Source organism: Macrotis lagotis, chromosome 7 (genome assembly GCF_037893015.1).
Source record: "Macrotis lagotis isolate mMagLag1 chromosome 7, bilby.v1.9.chrom.fasta, whole genome shotgun sequence".
Lineage (NCBI taxonomy): Eukaryota > Metazoa > Chordata > Mammalia > Peramelemorphia > Peramelidae > Macrotis > Macrotis lagotis.
The window spans coordinates 19078003-19097521 of NC_133664.1; the positions used below are offsets into that span (position 1 = coordinate 19078003).

General features: G+C 46.8%; 1 protein-coding gene and 1 long non-coding RNA gene across 2 annotated transcripts in view; one reads left to right on the forward strand and one right to left on the reverse strand.

Annotated features, from left to right (window-relative positions):
- LOC141494415 (uncharacterized) overlaps positions 1-6348 on the reverse strand; it is a 28533-nt gene extending 22185 nt beyond the window's left edge. Inside the window, exon 1 of the long non-coding RNA XR_012470433.1 lies at positions 6235-6348. This is a non-coding gene — a long non-coding RNA (uncharacterized LOC141494415). The remainder of the gene's footprint in view (positions 1-6234) is intronic.
- Positions 6349-10230: 3882 nt separating this feature from the next.
- On the forward strand, positions 10231-10631 carry PRR15 (proline rich 15). Its single transcript, XM_074195051.1, has one exon. The coding sequence runs from the start codon at positions 10251-10253 to the stop codon at positions 10629-10631; it is 381 nt and encodes a 126-aa protein (XP_074051152.1). The 5' UTR covers positions 10231-10250.
- Positions 10632-19519: the final 8888 nt, after the last annotated feature.

Consider the following 19519-nt stretch of genomic DNA (forward strand, 5'->3'; position numbering starts at 1 on the left):
GAAGAACAGTGTCACTTGATCATAGAGTATATAGAGGGAAGAAAAGGGTTGGAGGGAAAGATGTAAATTGGGGCTGGGTTAGGAAGAGCTCTCAGTGCCACTGAGGACTAACTAACATCCTGGAGGTACTGGAGTTGGCTAAGGAGGGAGTGACAAGGTCAACCTTTTGAGTTTAGGAGAATTACATTGACTGCTGAGCAGATATGGGTAGGGCGGGAGGAGACTTGAGGCAGAGAGATGAATTAGAAGACTAATTCAATAGTCCTAGCATGAATTGATGAGAACCTAGAACAGAATCTGTGATTGTCTTGGAACGGGGAGGAAACTCCTTTGACTTCTTCAGGTTGTACCTTCACTATAATTTACAGTATTAGAAAGTCTCCCTAAGCACTGAAAAGTTTAGTGAGTTCCCTGGAGCCACACAACCAATGTGACTGAGAATGAGACTTGAACACCCAACATCTTTGTTTTAGAGCTAAAAGGAATGTGACAAACTATTGAGTCTACCATTACCCCTACCCCTTAATTTTGTAAATGAGGAAACTGAAGGCTATCAAGGTTAAGTGACTTCCCCAAGGACATATAGGGTAATATGGATCACGATGAGATTTGACGTCATAGTTCTCACTCCACTCACTTTTCACTAAACCATAAGACCAGTCATCTCTTCCATCCTCTCTCTCACACTCTCTTATAAACACATGTATTTTTAGTCTCTTTCACCATTAGGATAATTGTTTCATAAATAGTCTCTTAGAAAAGCTTTGGATTTATGTATTTAATAAGTCATTTGATTTACCTATAATAAGATTTCCTAATGTAGGCAGAAAATTCTCCCTCCCAAAAAAAAGCAGGGAAAATACCAATAAAGATGAGTTGGAGTCAAGCACAAAAGTGATTGGAACTGAACTCAGTTTCTGTGTCACTGAGAAAAAGGTTTCTCTAGACTAGTGGCAGAATTTTATCCTTGGTGCCTTAGGTACCTCCCCAGTGGTGGGAATTACATGGACTGGGCAGGGTCAGAACCAAGGCTATTTTCTGCTCCAGATATTAAGGTTTACTGGATGAAGTCAACACCTGCCACTAGCTCCTCAGCCCTCAAGACTCAAGTCTTACAATTTCTTGGTCCACCTGGTAGAACCAGAGGAACCTTACTGGACAAGAAAGCATTGACTCCTACTCTCACCCTTTGGTTATGGAGCTCCTCCATCTACTTCTGACTATATAGCTCTTCTTTCCCTTTCTAGAGAATAACCACATTGCAGGCACCTTAAAATAAAAGAACATGATGCAGGGCACTCTTCCAAATCAAATTTCATAATGCTAAAAAGAATGTGTCTAGTGCTCAATCAGAAGGCTTGAAAAAGACCCTTCAAGAACTTAAGAAAAGGCCTATAACTGTGAACTATGGGGTGGGTGAAGAAAAATATTTACTGACCCTCTGGATTATTTTAAATATTTTTTTAGTTAATATGAAATATCTCTCTAGAGTTAAATAAAATTTGGAAGAGAAATGACTTTCTTGGTTTATATATAAATTAAAATTGGATTGTTACTTTTCATCAGTCTACCAAATTTCCCCAAATCTTCCAAAATTCCCTAAAGAAAATCTCAATGCGGAGTGGGGGGAGGGAAACAAGATGGAGGGGAAATTGTAAAATTCAAAAAACAATAAAAAATTTAAAAAAAGGAGTATCTCAATAGCTGAACTTTAACAAAAGACAAGCATCCCAGTGCTTAGTCCAGTGCCTGTAAGCCATTCATACATGTTTGTTGTTCATGACTATACCTGTATAACCTAGGTGTCATGGGGAAGGGGCAGAGGTGGGTAGAAAAATGTGGAATGCAAAAGTTTACAAAAAGATGAATGCTGAAAGCAATCTTTGCATGTAATTGGAAACAATAAAATAACATTAAAAAAACAAATACTTGCAGCTGACTAACTTCCACTGTCTTAAACAAGATGCATTGTTTGACTGGAAGCAGTCCTTCAGTCTTCGTTGAAAATCTCTGGGGAGGTTAGAGCCTACCACTTCATGTTGGGGTGCCTCTTCAAGAAGTTGACTTTCAATCAACTCTACAGTTGGCCACTTTAGTCCAACTCCTTAAGGTCAAGAACAGAATGTCTAGTTCCTCCCATTGGAAAGCCCTTGAAGACAGCTCTCATGCCCTCCTCTCCTTCTCCATATCTTCTCTTTTCCAGGTTGAACAACTCCACCTCCTTCAGTCCATTTCAACATGCCCCTTCACAGTTCTGGATACTCTTCTCTGGGCTCTCCAACTTGCTAAATCCTTCTTCAAAAAAATAGAAATGGTATCTCAAACTAAGCAAAATATTGCAGATGTGGACATAGGAACACAACAGAAGATACTTTGGAGGCATTCTAGACCAGTCGTTCTATGTTACATATAAGGAAACTATGGTCCAAAGAGAGTTGGCTGAGGTCTCCAGGGGACTGGAGTAGACTACAGCAGAATAGAGTGAAACCATCCATTCCCTCATCATGGACACCAGCCCTTTTTGAATGCAACCCAATATCCCAGCTATCATGTCACACTGCTGACTCATAAATGCATTTCAAAAGTTGGGGGTGTGGGGAGGAAGGGAGAGGAAGGATACTAATAGGAAATAAAGGAAAATATATCAAAAGAGTTCATGTCCAGATTAGGAAAGGTACTCACAGAAATTGTCAGTTGATTCTTGGCAATGCTTCATGAAAGTGGTAAAAAATGAAAGGGGGGGAGTGGGGGAGAGACTGGAAACCTTAACCAAGGGGATATTTTTTGAGAAAGGATTTGACATGCTAGAGCCCAGAAAAGAGTATCCAGAAGCAACAGATGGAGGGTCTTGTCCATAGAGAGCTACAAGTCCAGGGTCACTGATTAGGGGACTGGAAAGGGAGAGGAACTATATATATTAGGCTAACATATATGATTTATGATAAAATATATATTATATCATATATGTACATATATTTATTTAACTATATATCTATATATCTATATATCTATATATCTATATCTATATCTATATCTATATCTATCTATCTATATATATATATATATATATATTATAAAGGACTTGGATGCCAAACAGGACATCTTGAATTTGACCTCAGAGGCCAAAAGGAGTCATTGGGGTTTACCGAATAGGGGGTAGAAAATCACTTTGGTGGATTCAGTAGCAAGGGTGGCATGCAGAGGAGACTATTTCAGTAGTCTAGTCATGAGGTGATAAGAAGTGTCAGAAGAGAGAAGATGGCACAAGAGAGTGATGTTGCAAAGGTTAAATTGCTAGATTTTGACAAAAATCTAGAATGAGAGAAAGTGAGGAAGGTGGTGAGCCTCAGGGTTAGGGTTAGAATTGGATCATGTTGCCCTTGACTTAGCAAGAATAGGGAAGAGTTTAGGGAGAAAGATGGTGAGCTTTGGGTTGGAGCTGGTGAGTTTAAGATGTCTGAAAGTCAGTTGGAGATGTGAGCCTGGAGATCAGAACAGAGGTTGGCAAGAAATAGGCCGTACATGAGGTACCTTGTCTTTGGAGGATGAATGAAAAGTCTTTGTCACTATGGGAAGGTAGTGATCAGCACTCGAGTCATATCAATGTCTCTAAAAATTCCAGAAATCTATTGACAGAAAGATGCCACCTCCTTATATCAGTCTCTGAAATGAAGGGGTTGGGCTAGATGACCTCTAAGAACCCTTCTAACTTGTAATGTACTATCCTCTAGGCACACATATAGGAGACAGAATGGTCTAATAACATCAGGAAGATCTGGATTCAAATCCTGTCTTTGACATTTACTAGCTATGTGCCTAAGGGCAAGACATTAATTACTTTCCTTTTCATTAGCTTTTTTTCCCTTTCACACTTCCCTGTTTCATTAGCTGGAAATATAGAGAGGATAAAGATATCCCTAGAACCTGCCTCTTAGGGTTTGTACAAGACCCTAAAAAGATGTCAACAAATGATCTTGCAAATCCTCAAGTCCCACAAGTCAGCAATACCGATTTTGAGCATAACGGGAGGAGAAAAAGTCCCCATGCAATCATCCAGATTCAGAAAGCATCCAGGCCCTTCGGGACTGTAGAAAGCAATAAAAACAAGACACTTTTCCATGGAAAAGGAGAATATAAGGCTAAGTCCCGCCCCCTTCCCTGTCACTATGCCAACTGCACAGATCCCTTTGGACAACAAAGATTCAGATAAAAGTTAAGACCCAAAGTCTCCCCAGACTGGATCTTTTTATGCTTTTAGCAATAAGAAAGCAAAAGTCTCCCTTCCCCTTAAAAGACTAATCCAGCTTAGATGGCTGCCCCACATATGGACCTCCTAAAAAGGGGGGGGCAGCTCTGGAGTAGGGGGAACAGCAAAGGAGGAGCTGGAGGAGGCTTTTGGCCTGTACATCAATGATCTTAAAAGATATTACTATCTATATCTCCCTACACCTACACATCTAAAGCTGCCTAAGACACATTTCTCTCCTAGGTCTAATTTGGGAAGAAGGAAATTGCATTCTCCTGATTTCTGGGTTGCGAAATGTATTGAGTCTTCCATGGATAACATATCAGATGAAGCCGGAAGCCCTGTGCCCCAAAGAATGCTTCATTTGGGTACTCATCAGTTCTAGAGAATCAAATGAGGAGAGCTGGCAGGCAAGGAGAACAATGGCCCAATAGCAACAGTCAATGTCATCTCCTGGCCAAATATCAATTATCTATTACCAAGAGGAAGACAAAGGGGCAGCTAGGTGACTCAGTGGATAGAGCACTGGCCCTAGAATCAGGAGGACCTGAGTTCAAATCCGACATCAGACACTTAATAAATACCTAGCTGTGTGGCCTTGGGCAAGTCACTTAACCTCACTGCCTTGCAAAAAGAAAAGAAAAAAAAGAAAAAGAAATACAACTCTTCTCCTAAAAATATCTAATTTGGGGCAACTAGGTGGAGCAATGGATAGTGCACTAGTCTTGAAGTCAGTTTAAATCCAGCCTCAGACACTTAATAATTATCTAGCTGTGGGACCTTGGGCAAGTCACTTAACCCATTGCCTTAAATTAAAAAAAAAATTTTTAAAAAGAGGAAGACAGTGAGGCAGCTAGGTCCACCTCTGCAGGAATCCTAGGTAGAGAGTAAGGGAGATATCTCTGATACAGACTGAGTCACCCAACCCAGTCATTTACCCTTGGTGCCTCAGGAAACTTTCCCAAATTCTGCTTTGCAGAGTAGACGGACAAAAGGAAAAAGACATCTTTCTCAGTCACCCAGTTTATCCAGATGAAATCCCAAATCTCTCTTACCGCCTCCCCCGTGTTAAGGGCTGCCACTTCATTGTCCCTTAAAGGTCTGCAAAGGGCTTTTGGGACTGACCCCACCTCAAAGGAAGCTCCCAGCAGCCTTGGGAACTGGGTGCTACAGGCGCTTTCTTTCCTCGTTTGAAAAATGAAGACAATGACATTCAAGAGATTAAGAGATTTGCCCAGAATCATCCAGCTGATTAGCTTTTGTCCCAACTCCAGGACCTGGGCTCCAGAAAAGTTTTGTCAAAGTGGATTCTGGTGAAGAGGAAACTGAGGCCCTGCTCCCCCCCCCCCCAGGCGCTCCGCCTCCGAATCTCCATCACTTCGAGCACTTGGTCACCCACCTCCTTCCTTGCCCTTCCCAGGGTCCAAGGTGCACCTATCAGACTCCCCCCAGGGGTGCCCGTCCGCGACGCCCCCCAACAGGTGTGTCCAGTGCAGTCTGCACTTTCCCTCAGCTGTCTCCATCGGTCCCTCCAGGTGTGCTCATCAGTGGACGCCCCGCGCCCCCATAGGTGTACACTGCAGCCCGCACTCTAGGCCAGGTGTAGCCATCAGCCTCCCTCCAGGTGTTCCGGTCAGTGACGCCCCCCAACAGGTGTGTACACCCCGGTCCGTACTCTCGCCCAGGTGTGCCCCAAGGACGCCCCCCCCAGGTGTCCAGTGCGGCCCGCACTCTCGCCCAGGTGACTCCATCAGCCCCCTCCCCCCAGCCCAGCTGTGCCCAGCATCTCCCTCACTCTCATGTATGTGTGCCGGTCAATCCTCCCTCCCTCCCTCCCCAGCCCCCTCCCAGGTGAGGCAGTCAGCTAACCCGCCTCCGCCCAGCCGCTGGGCGCCCGCAGCTCCAATCAAACCCCCTGGGCTGGCGCCACGTCGTTGGCACCTCGGCCCAATCGGAGCGGGCAGAGGGCGGCAGCGCCAAGTTCTCACCTTCACCTGAGTCCGGGTCCCACAGAAGGTCCGGATCCCCCAGAAGGTCCGGATCCCGCAGAAGGTGGCCAAGCGCCTGGGCAGAAGAGGCCTCGGCGGCAGTCCCCAAGCCAGGTCTCCTGGCCCTCCTGGCCCCGGGCGCCGGGACCCCGCCCTCCCCTCAAGGCCAAGGGCGCAGCCCGCCTCCTTGGGCTCCTGGCGGGACCAGCCGCGCGCGCGCGCCAAGCTCCCTGGGGCCAAGGTCACGCAGGAGGCTCCTCCGGCCCCCAAGGGGGGTTCGCGCCGTCTCCGGCCGGCCAGGAACTATTTAGCCGGGGAGGCAAGTCGCCCCGCAGCTGCGCCAGCCCCCAGCTCCCGCCCTGGGGAGGGGGAAGTTGAAGGCTGCTGGCCCCCACTGGGAGGAACCCGGGTCCCGAAACCCTGCGCCTTCCCCAGAGCATCCCCTGGCGCCAAGACACCTGCGGCCGAGAGCCTCCTGCCCCCTCCCCTCCCACTGCCCCTCCCCTCCTCCTCCTGCCCCCCCCCCCACTCCGCCCAGGACCGGAGGCCAGGCCAGCGCCCCTTTTCTTCCCTCTCCGCAGGCGAGGAAGCCAGAGCAGGTGAGAAACAGCCGGGGTGGGGGGTGGGAGGGGAGGGAGAGAGCTTTTACTCTGGGAGGGGCAAGCTGGCCCTGAGAAGGAGCGGAGCCCCCCCCCCCCCAGTAGCCTGCCCACCCATCCTGCTCAGGGACCGGCCCAGCTGCTGGGGGCCAAAGCCCACCTCAAGGGGGCAGGCTGAGCCAGAGCACCCTGGGCTGCTCGGCTGGCCCACCTCAGCAGTCCCCGGCCCAGGTCCAGTCTCTGCTGTCCCCACGAGCAGAACCTCTTCAAACATGCTCTTTGTCTGAAGTCTTTGGCTCACTGGCCTGGCCTCGCATGCCCCACAGCCCCCCAGGAGTGTGGGAAGGCAGCTGTGGCCTTTCTGCCAGTTTTCAGACAACTGACGATGGGAGAACCTCTGACCGTGCCTTGGCTTTGAAGAGGGAGAGCACCCAGCCTGCCTTTTGGCTGTAGTAGCTGCAGGCGGCCCTCCCGGGTCCTGCCAGTCTAACAGGTGCCAGTCAGCTGGAGAAGAAGGAACTTGTCTGAGGCAAGATGGAGTGAGGTGTCTCTCATCCTCCTAGCCGGAGAAAAACCCAACCCCACAGAAAAGGAGGGATTGGGTCCCTCAAGAAAAGTTTAGATTCTCCAGCCCTTTACAGATTCACGTATCTCCCAACTGTCCTTCATGGCCCCCAAGGTAGCCCCTGAGTTTTATCCTCATGTTACATTGCCCCAATGTCCTAGCTACAAAGTGGGAGAGCCATTTGGCTTGGAAACTATTCGAAAACTCTTTGAAACTCTCTCCAAAACATGCCAAAGGCTTTTGGTATTGGAGAAAAGCCACTGTTTCTCGTTTCTAGGACTAGGGTTCAGATCCTATCCCTTATCCTTCTCTTCTTGGGCAAGGCACTGCAACCCTCCTGGCTCCCTCTTCCACGAAAATGAAAGGACTGGACTGGATGGTCTCTTTCAAGTTCTAAAAAAAGGATCCTTTACAAACTCACTCTGTCACTGCCCCACTTGGGACACCACAGGTCCAAACAAGTCACCAGTGGAAAGCCCTCATAGTAACAGGTCACATTTCTAGAGTGAGCTGGCAACAGCCCTGAGATGGAGGTAGGAGATTCATCAGGAGAGAGGTTTTGAGAGCAAGTGATTTACTTAGATTTACCTGGGGTTGCCCATAGGGGTGATGGGTTAGAAGTCAACTGTAACTGAGTTTCAAGCACCCTGCTCATTCTGTTCCAACTGGAGTCTGCTTTAGGAGACGGTTGGGACATCTAGTAATCACTGTTTACCTCCAGACTTTAAATGGGGGCTCTCCAACTTTCAGGCCTAAAAGAGGCACTTATGTCCCTCAAGATCACAATTCAAAGGATGCAAGCCTAGTTATAGGTTTAAAGTTCCTTAATTTGGTGCTCTGGTTCTCTCTCTCTCTCTCTCTCTCTCTCTCTCTCTCTCTCTCTCTCTCTCTCTCTCTCCTGGTTAGCATCTTTCAGTCAAAAACTATTCACATGTCTAAAGTCTGAGAATTGTGATGCGTTTTAAACCAATTTAACATTATGCAGCTGGAATGCCCGAGTACTTCCATCGCAACAAAGGATATCATTTTACTGATCATAGCTGTGGAACTAAAGACATTTAGAGACCCTCCACCCAAGGGCTCTCAGCTTTTACATACATGTATGACTACATCCTACTCCCTTTTGGCTTTCTATGGATTCTTTCTTAGAGTAATTTTTAAATGCATAAAATAAGATTATAAAAGAAACCTAACTTTTTGGAAAAATCATTATCAAAATATTTTAAAACAAACTCAGGAATCCCAGTTTATAACTCCTGTTCTACTCCAACCTCCTATTTTACAGACAAGGAAAATGTAAGCTGCAGGGAGTTAGGGATTTGCCCAACGCCTGATAGTGATCAAGCAGTCATCACTGTGAAAGAAGTCCTTGACTGCAGGTGGAAGAGCCAGGTTCAGATCCCAACATGTCCCCATGCCCTGCTTGCTGCCAGTATAACTTCAGACAAGTCTAGGTGAGCCATCCAGGTTGACTGCCCAGGTGCTCCTACCAAAGGCACTACCCACTCTACCACCATCTATCTTGTAGATGAGAGACATCTCACTCCCTCTTGCCTCAGACAAGTTCCTTCTTCTCCAGCTGACTGGCACCTGTTAGACTGGCAGGACCCTAGAGGGCTGCCTGCAGCTACTACTGCCAAAAGGTGGGCTGGGTGCTCCCCCACTTCAAAGCCAAGCCATGGTCAGAGGTTCTTCCATCTTCAGTTGTCTGAAAACTGGCGGAAAGGCCACAGCTGCTCTTCCCACACCCCTTGGGGGGGGGGGGCATGCGAGGCCAGGCCAGTGAGCCAAAGACTTCAGACAACTAAGAGGATGTTTGAAGAGGTTCTGCTCGTGGGGGACAGCGGAGACTGACCCTAACCCCCAAGAACTCCCAAGAGAGATCAAGGTCTGTAATTAGTACAAGTGTGTATCCGGCAGGCCCCTCCAACGTGTGCTCTTTGGCTTGCGTTGTATTCATGAATGAATTTTGAAGTTTTAAATTCAGTGAGGATTTTCTGGTCGGGTTATTGGGCCCCGGGGAGCTAAAAGACCGGACACCCCCGATCGTGTCCCAGGGTCTGCTCACCTCTACTCTGAAGCTCCTTTATGCCAACTGAGAGACTCTGAATGGGAGAGGGGGCTTTTCCAGGATGCAAGTAGCCTCTGTACAAAGCCTTTGACCACTGGGCAATTGAGTTTTTAATCCTTTAAAAACTCGAACGCAGTGCCCTCAATTTTGTTTAACTTGGGGGTATCCCCCTCCATCCCAGTCTCCTCTCATTTCTGGGAAAGAAAGCTCAAATGGCAAGGTTGGAAAGTCTTGCCCCGCCCCCTCGAGTTTTTCATCCTTCACCGGCCCAGGGAGGTCTGGGCCAAGCTTGGCCACACACCTGCTCCCCATGGAAAGGCCTCCAGGGCTGGAGCCGGCCTCTCACCGGGGCTAGTGCAAAGTCGGCCGCGCCGAGTGGCCAGACCTGTCTGGCTGCTCCCCCACCCCCACTCCACCCCCATTCCCTTGACCTCCCAAGGACCTTGCTCACCCGCGAGCCGGGCAGCCCTCCCCCAGCTCTGACCCCCGCCATGGCCCTTGAGGAAGCCGCTGTCCCGGGAGGCAGGCCCAGGGACACTTGGTGGGCGAGCTCGACCCCCGACCACCTGGGGCCCTCCTTGCCCTCCCCCTCGGGCACGGGAGAGCCGAGTGGAGCCCCGATGGGGGGCCGGGGAGGGGCGGCGGCGGGAAGGCAGAGTCACCCAGGCGGCTTCCCTCCCCCTCCCCAGGGCAGCGCCCCCGGCTTCAGCGGGAGTGATCGAGAGGCGCGACAAGCGGGCAGCCGGCCCTGGCCGCCGGGCACCCCGCGGGGGGCAGCGGCATGGCTGACGGCGGCCCCGGCGGCCCCGGCGGCGGCTCGGGGCCCTGGTGGAAGTCGTTCACCCCCGGCGCCAGGAAGAAAGGCAAGGAGGCTGGGGGCGGCGGCAGCGCAGGGCCCCAGGGCGCCCCCTCCCCGGCGCCGCCGCCCGACCCCCGGGAGCCCTCCCCGCCCGGGCAGGCCGGCCTCCCGGGCCCCGCCGAGCCTCCCCGGCCCGATCGCCTGGGCGACGAGAAGCTGCGGAGCAGCCGCCGCCACCTGAAGATCTCCCGCTCGGGCAGGTTCAAAGAGAAGAGGAAGGTGCGGGCCACCCTGCTCCCCGACGGGCCCCGGGCCCAGGACGACTCGGACTTGCCCTGCGCGCCTCGCGAGGAGCGGCAGTAGCCGCCAGCCCCGGCCGCCCCCGGCCGCCCCCGGCCCAGCCCCCATGTCCTGGGACCCTGGAGGGGGCCTGGAGGGGGCCTGGAGGGGGCCTGGAGGGGGCCTGGAGGGGGCCTGGAGGGGGCCTGGAGGGGGCCTGGAGGGGACCCTGGAGGGGGCCTGGAGGGGACCTGGAGGGGGCCTGGAGGGGGCCTGGAGGGGGCCTGGAGGGGACCCTGGAGGGGACCTGGAGGGGGCCTGGAGGGGGCCTGGAGGGGGTCTGGAGGGGGCCTGGAGGGGGCCTGGAGGGGACCCTGGAGGGGGCCTGGAGGGGACCTGGAGGGGGCCTGGAGGGGGCCTGGAGGGGGCCTGGAGGGGGCCTGGAGGGGACCCTGGAGGGGGCCTGGAGGGGACCTGGAGGGGGCCTGGAGGGGGCCTGGAGGGGGCCTGGAGGGGACCCTGGAGGGGACCTGGAGGGGGCCTGGAGGGGGCCTGGAGGGGGCCTGGAGGGGACCCTGGAGGGGGCCTGGAGGGAGCCTGGAGGGGACCCTGGAGGGGGCCTGGAGGGGACCTGGAGGGGGCCTGGAGGGGGCCTGGAGGGGACCCTGGAGGGGGCCTGGAGGGGACCTGGAGGGGGCCTGGAGGGGACCCTGGAGCGGGCCTGGAAGGGGCCTGGAGGGGGCCTGGAGGGGACCTGGAGTTCTGGGTATCTCTCAGGACGGGTCCACGTGAAGAGAAGCCACCTGCTGCCGCCCCTTCATTTAGCAGAATTCTGTTCAAAAGCCCCCCCCCCCCCCTTTATTTTGGGAAGAGCCCAGGCCGTTGTCAAACTCAGCTTCCCCAAAGAGGAGTTTCCACAGGGCTCGCGGCCACCAGGGGCTCGGACAGAATTTCCTCTACGGCAAAGACACCTTCAGAGCATCCAGGGCAGCCCGGGTGGGACCGGAGAAGGGAGAACCATGCCTAGCTCTGGAGGGAGAGCTTGGCTTTGCACCCTCCATCTGTGTGACCTTGGCCAAGTCGAGACCCTGAAGACCTCATCCTTCAGTAGCCCTGAGCTCAAAATCTGGGGTTTTGGCCTCCTGCAGCACCAAACCGGAACGCCTCTTTTTAGTGGGGACCATTAAACGTGGCTTGCCCTGTCAGACTCGGAGGTGACTCTCGTTTCTGTCTTTCTTTTTTTTTTTATCATGAAACCCATCCAACTTAAAACAGGAAAGTCTTGGGAGGAGAGAGAGTTAATCATTTGCCACACATTTTATAGCTCTAAGGCCCCAAGTAAGAGAAGCTTTTTTTGCAGACAGCAGGCTTGAAAGTTGTAAAGGTGGCATGATTTGCAAACCAAATTCTGGGGTGGGGAGGGGGATCCCAAAGGGGGAATGAAGCCATTATCCCCAAACTCCCCTTTTCTTTGGCAGCAATTTTCCTGGAGTATTATATTTCCCTTTGCTGGTAACCCAGTCTTTTCACCCTCCATAGGTAGGCAACCTTTGGGACACTGACAATGATGGAGAGGGAGATTGAGTCCAGTGGGCGGACAGTCCCTTTTACATTTTGGCAGAGAAGGATTTTTGTTCTGCTCCTTTGCTTCAGTTGACTTCTTCAGACCAAAGCATGCTTTTATGTAGTTTGAGAAGCAACAGGTGAAGCCTTGGAACAAAAATGGACCTATTTGCTTTGACCATGCACTTCAAGAAGCAGTAAGTGAATCCCACCTGAATTACAATCGAGTTATTGTAACCCTAAGAAGCCTAGGGAACTTTTCTTTTCCCAGTCCACTGCATTTATAAATAGTGAGAAACTCAGATGAAATGCTAACTTTGATGACAAGGCTGCCATTATGTATAAGCCAGGAGCTGGATGCAATCTCTGGATTTGGGTGGAAAGAGGGGGTCTCTGTGTGGGGGTCTGTATGTATGTGTAGTGTGCACATGTGTTTTTATCTACTTTTAAAGTTAAATTGGGGAAGTAGTTAGACAGGCTGTCACATTATCCTAATGGAAGCAGAGAAGAAACAAAAGCTACCAATTTGATAAGAAAGGAACTCAGTTGGATCCACCAACACGTTACTCACATGAGAAAAAGAGACGTGAGAAAATCAAGAACTGCTGTTGTTTTATATCTGAATATCCACAGACCAACCACTTCTCAAAAGGAAAATCTGGTTGACATGAATGATTGGGAGCTGTTACCTTTATTAAAATACAGTATTGAGTCTGTGGTGGGTTTTTTAAATTTTAAAAACTGTTACCAGAATAGATTATCAGGGTAGCTAGGTGGCACAGTGAATCAGGAGTACCTGAGTTCAAATCCAGCCTCAGACACTTAATAATCCCCTCACTGTGTGATCTTGGGCAAGTCATTTAACCCCATTGCTTTCAATGTTTAAAATGGTAAAAAAAAAAAAGAATAATTATTAAAAAACAGAACAAAACAAGGTTATCAGTATTTCATTCTGAGACATAAGAGAAGGTTTTTTTTTGGAGTAAAAGGGTTTTGGATATATATTTTTAAAAATTGAACAAAAAGAAGAGAAGAAAAGATGGGGGAAGAAAAAATAAAAATAAAGGGACTGGTTATTGGGAGAGAAGGTGAGGAAGTCTGCCAGGTCAGCCTGAGGAATTTTAACTGATGATAAAGTTGAGGCTGTCTAGGGCAAGGTCTGGAGAGCCAGCATCAAGTATTTCAAAACCTCAACCCAAAATAACAGTAGAAAAAGTCCATGATTATTTTCCAAAGAAATATTTGATGATCTGAAATGCCACCTGCAAGCGTTTCTTAGGAAAACAGTATTCACTCACAGCATGACTAATATGGAATTATGTTTACATGACTGCACGTATATAACCTATATCAAATTGCTTGCAGTTTTATGGAGGGGAAGAAGGAGAAAACTTGGAACTCAAAATGTTTTGAATGTTAAATATTGTCTTTATATGTAATTGAAAAAATAAAATACTATAAAAGGGGAGGGGGAATAAAGGAAAATAGTGAGTTAGAAATGTGCTCCTTAAAAAAATCCCACAAAAATCTATAACAGGAGAAGTGAAATAATTTTGATGTTAATATTGAACTTTATAGTATCATTGAAGAAGTGTGTGCCTAAAACTGGTTCTGTACCCATGTACAAATCACTTAACCTCTCTGAACCCTCAGTTTCCTCATCTGTAAACTGAGGAATGTGATGGCTCAAATGATATGATATAGAACATACAATGCTATCTGAATTAATCATTCTTTTTTTCTCAATTACCCCAAGTATATCTGGGATCCCCTTGATTTGGGAGTTCCCTCCAACCATGTACACCTTCCTGTCCCTCACTGAGACCTGTCCATATCCTTTCCAAAGTTCAGTCCTGGGAGGAGACCCAACATGTTGGCAGCTTTTCTCATTTGCTCTTAGTATTACCAGAGAGCAGGCTTCTGACTTTGCACTTGGGCCCTGTCCCCACTCAAGTCTAATCCATGAACAACTCATCACCTTTTGCCTTCATTTACTCTAAAAAGCACATTCCTGACCTTAGTACAATTTCCCCTAAGTTTCCTTCAAATGAACCAACTCCACTGGGATCCCACTGTTTCAATGTTGTCTCTGTGTTCAAATCTGTAACTTGATAAGCAACATGGTGGGAAAAAGGACTGTCTGTAATTTCACTGGTAGGGAGAACTACCAGATGAGGGAACTTCCTCCACAGTTTATGTTCTTGCAATGTGGACTCAGGTACTGAGAGTAAAATGACTTGTCCAGGATCATACAGTCAATATATATCATGAATCCTATGCTATAAAGAAGATACCTCTTTTTTTTCTCTTTTAATTGGAAAAAATTTAAAATCTTAGAAATGGAAGATGTATAGGACCAGGAAAGTCACTTGCTCAGGTCACTCTGCAGGATTGTAAAGGGCATAACAGCTGCCAATCTGCAATGGTGGAGGGAACTTCTCCCTCCAGAAGTCCTTGAAACTAATCAAATTCCAGAGAGCCAAAGTTGGAGAGAGGGACAGAGACAGTTTATAGCCATCCCTGGTCTCCTTTTTTTGTACCATTATTCACAGCAGTGTAACTTAAGACAGTGAGAGAAATTCATATCTGTATCTCAGCTCCCTTCAGAAGTTTGTCATTATTTTGAAACAGTCCTGTGAACAAAGTGCAAAAAGAATAAAGGAAAACTGAAGACAAACTACTCAACCCCAAGGCCTTTAATTAAACAAGTGCAAAAATGAAGGCTAATAGGGGAATTGGAATTATTCAGTGTTTGACAAAATGAGAAGTGTTTATCTAAAGAATTTCATGTAGAAAATAAACTAGGAATCAGTTCATCATAATCAATGCAAGAATCATTCCAATCTGAACTAATCCTGTAACACTAAACAGGAGATAGGATGTGAGATGTTTGTTCTAACCTGGAAAGGAGAAGCTCTCTGCTGAATTAGAATTTCTAAATTAGTAATTAAATATTACAATTGTTATCCATGAGTTAGACAGAACAACACAGTTCTATTGCTTTAGGTATCAGCAGTTGAGGACTGAAGTCCTTTTTATTTTATTTTATTTTTTTTTTGGCAAGGCAATGGGGCTAAGTGACTTGCCCAAAATCACACAGCAAGGGAATTATTAAGTGTCTGAGGCTGGATTTGAACTCAGGTCCTCCTGACTCCAGGACTGGTGCTTCATCCACTGCACTACCTTGCTGCCCCTGAAGTCCTTTTTAAAAGACCAAAAAGAGAGTTTACTAGAGAGTTGTAGCTAGGAAAGTCTGGTGTGGTGAAAGAAAAGGGAAAAAAGAAAGATGTATTTTGGAGAGAATTTGAAGGGTAGGGGGAAGCTTGTAATAGCAGAGAACCTCCCCCAAAAGGTGGAAGTAGCCACCAATTAGGAAACTCCTACATATGTTTGTGCACTCACAGCCTTAGAAAGTTGCCTTGGTACTTAGGTGAAGTTACTTGCCCAAGGTTTCACAAAACATATAGGCAGGATTCAAACTCAGGTCTTCCAGACTTCAAAACTCTCCACTGTGGCAGGCTGCCTATGAGCCACAGAAGCAGTGATTGCTAACTTTCAGTTAAGTCCCTAAGCTAGATAAAAATCTTTATTACACAAAGGAAAGAACAATAACCAAGGCATCAGAAGACAAAAGTTCAAATCCCATCTCTGATGCTCATTGCCTGTATGAACTTGACCACATCATTTTACCTCTCTAATCTCAGTTTCCTCACCTGGAAAATGGAAGGGGATGGCCTAGACGGTCTCTGAAGTCCCTTCCAACTTCAAATCTATGAGGCTACGATTGCATTTGATCCCTGCAAAAACTTCCTGGGGAAGATATGGGCTACAGATGAAGGAAAAAGGATCAGAGAGGTGATTTCTCCTGAATCACGTAGCCAATATCAAGAAGCAGAATTCATACTCAGAGCTTAGCTTTGAGAGAAATACGTCTTTACTAAAGGAGGGCCTGGGAAGAAGACTGGGGAACTGGGACCAGAAAAGAAAGGAAAAGGAAGCAACACAGTGAAAAACAGGGAGTGGTCGCCCCCATCCTTACAGAGGTGTGGAATGCTATAGAAAATGCCAGATTGTTTTTCCTTGATGGCTAGTTTTTGCTGAAATGTTTTTTTTTAATTCTTTACTATGATGGATGACTTTCTAGTAGCACAATATTTTAGAAAGTTCAAATAATATAAAATCAAAAGATGTCAACGACATTTTCTTTCTTAAAACTTGGAGGTGAGAGAGAAAGAAAAGTGACTAGAAAAATGGAAAGAGTAGGCAGACTCAGAATGAGCTCCAGGCCAAGATACACTTTACAAAAGAATGGAGAGATTATTCCCTTTCTAACTTGGAAGCCTTCCTCAGCCTGCAGAGGACAGGAAACCTTGGGGGATTGTGCCTAATGAGACTTGTTGGAGAGGCACTGGGACAGCTACTCCTGGGTAAGCCAAGGACTCAACTTTTTTGTGACTCATCTGGAAAATGAGAATAACAGTAGTAGCAACTGTTCAGTTGTATTGTGATGGTTAGATAGAAGCAAATCAGCTGCTGTGATTTTGTTTATCCTTGGAGGCCCTCTGTGTTGTCACTTATGTTGTCACATAAGATCCTGGAATGTCTGGTTGGTTGGTTCTTGTCCTTCCTTACTGAAGACCAAGATGACATCACTATATTTGAGACAAATTACAGTATGTCCTACTGTGGCTGATCAGACCAATATGGGCTTGGAATGCTCTGCCATAGGTCTGGTACAAATAGTTCATGTGAACCCCTGGGGAGAGTACTCTAAACTTATGAATGTCATGTTTCCTTTGAGCTTCTTCCATTCTGCCTTCCTCACAGAAGGTAGCCCCCTCACTGAGGAGGGCACGCCATGCTGAGTGGTCCTGTGCCTGGGTCTCCCATCCTGAAAATCAATTTTAAAGTTCTGCAGTGAGACTTTCAGGGTGTCTCACTATTGCTTCTCCTGATGTCTGGTATCACCTATAGGAGTCCCCTCATTTTACAGATGGGGAAACTGAGGTCCAGATTTGCTCAGACTCACACAGGTAACAGGGCAGGGCCAGAATTTGGAGCCAGGTCCTTGGAAGGAAAACTTATTAAGCTCTCCAGCACATACAAATCCTGCCTCTAGGAGCAAGAATTGTCTCAGTCCATCATTTGTAATGGGCTTTACAATTTCCAAAACACTTCTATTGAGATTATTTCATTTGATGTTTTGTGATTAATAGTCATTTAGTTTCACAAACTTTAAGCTCCTATGGGGTACAGAACACCATGCCAGGACTAGGGAAACGAAAATTTCTATAAGATGCCTTCCTAGCCACACAGAGTGCTGCTACTACTACCTCTAGCACTATTGTTGCTGCTGCTGTTGCTATTACTGCTACTGCTACAACTTCAACAACAAATGCCTTCTTTAGGACCTCTCTGTCCTTGGCTAATATAGAAATGCAGATTATGTTGCTCAAGGGTGGTTTTCTTTTCTCTCTCCAAAATTTAAAATTTTATTTTTTCCAATTATATGTAAAAGCATTTTTTAGCATTCATTCTTTTTAAATTTTGAATTTATAATTCTGTACCTTCCTCCCCTTCCCCCTACATGAGAGAGCAAACAATTTATTATAGGTTATATATTTGTAGTTATACAAAACATTTTCATAATAGTGATACTGTGAAAGAAAACATAGACCAAAAAATATAGAAAGTCTTTAAAAAGTATGCTTCAATCTGCACTCAGACTATATTAGTTTTTTCCTGTGGAGATGGATAACATTTTTAGTCACAGGTCCTTTAGGATTGTTTTGGCTCATTGTCTTGCTAAAAAGAGCTAAGGCATTCACAGTTGATTATAATAAGATGTTGCTCTTTCTGTGTATGATGATCTCCTGGCTCTGGTCCTTTCACTCTGTATCAGTACATATATGTCTTCCAAGGTTTTTCTGAAGTCACTCTGCTCTCATTTCTTATAACACAATAATATTCCATCACAATCATATACCAAACTTGTTCACCCATGCCCCAACCAGTGGGCCTCCATTTCCAAGACTATGCCCCCTCAAAAAAGAGCTACTATAAGTATTTTTGTGCAAATGGGTCCATTTCCCTTTTCTTTGATCTCTTTAGGATACAGACCTAGTAGTAATATCAAATGGATCAAAGGATATGTCTTGTTTTTTTTTTATAGCCTTTCAGGCATAGTTCCAAAGTTCTCTCCAAAATGCTGAGATCAGTTCATAATTCCACCAACAGTGCATTAGTGTCCCTGTTTTTCCACATCTCATTTGTCATTTTCCTTTTCTGCCATACTATTCAATCTGATGGGTGTGGGGTCATATCTCTGAGTTATTTTCATTTTCCTTTCTCTAATAAATAATAATTTTACATATTTTATATGTTTATAGATAGTTCTAATTTATTTTTGAACTAATACTTTATTTTCTCCCAATTATGTTAAAATTTTTAACATTTTTAAAGTTTTGAGATCCAAATTCTATTTCTTCTTCCCCTCTTCCCTTCCCTTCCCTTTTCTGTATTCAAGATGGCAAGCAATTTGAAAAAGATTATTTATGTGCAACCATGTAAAACATTTCTGACAGCTATTTTGAACGAGAGTGAAAAAAAGGAAGGAAGGAAAGACAGGAGAGAGAGAGAGAGAGAGAGAGAGAGAGAGAGAGAGAGAGAGAGAGAGAGAGAGAGGAGAGGAGGAGAGAGAGAGATGGAGAGAGAGAGGAAGAAAATATATTTGTCTTTATTAGACAACTTCCATTCTTTCTCTGCATGTGGAAAACATTTTTCATCATGGATTCTTTGGGCTCTCTTCTGGATTTGAATATCTGATCTTCTCACAAACCTAGAGACAGCTAGGTATCTGAAGAAGACTTGAGTTCAAGCTCTCTCTGTCACTCTCTCTCCTTATCTCTCTCAGTCTAATTCTCTATCTCTGTCTGTCTCTCTGTTTACTTATAATATAATCTGCACGTGCTATTTCCCCAGTTCCCCAGATCCCTGAGGGCAAAGACTTTTGTCTTTGAATCTGGAGTACCCAACCCAAGCGCAGTTGGAATATAACAAATATTGGCTGAGCATTTGATAAAGAAAATGAAGCTTAGACTCCTAAGAGGTCAATTTACTGAAGAAAAGAAAGTCAGAGAGAGAAATAACAGTCAAATTGGATGTGAGAGACACTTCATCCAGGGAAGGAAGAAACAAGTGCACCCGGAAAGGTCCTTCCCTCTCCCCAGCTGGGCACCTGGGCTCTACTTCCGTTTGGGAGCGTCATTCCCCCAGCCTGGGATCACTTTCTTGCAGCAGTGTGGAAAGGGAGTAGCCAGACACTGCCTAAAGGTTTAACGAGGGAGGTGAGCCTCTTTTCACCCTGGGAGGAGAGGACCCATAATCTGTGAAACAAGCAAAGTTCCCTA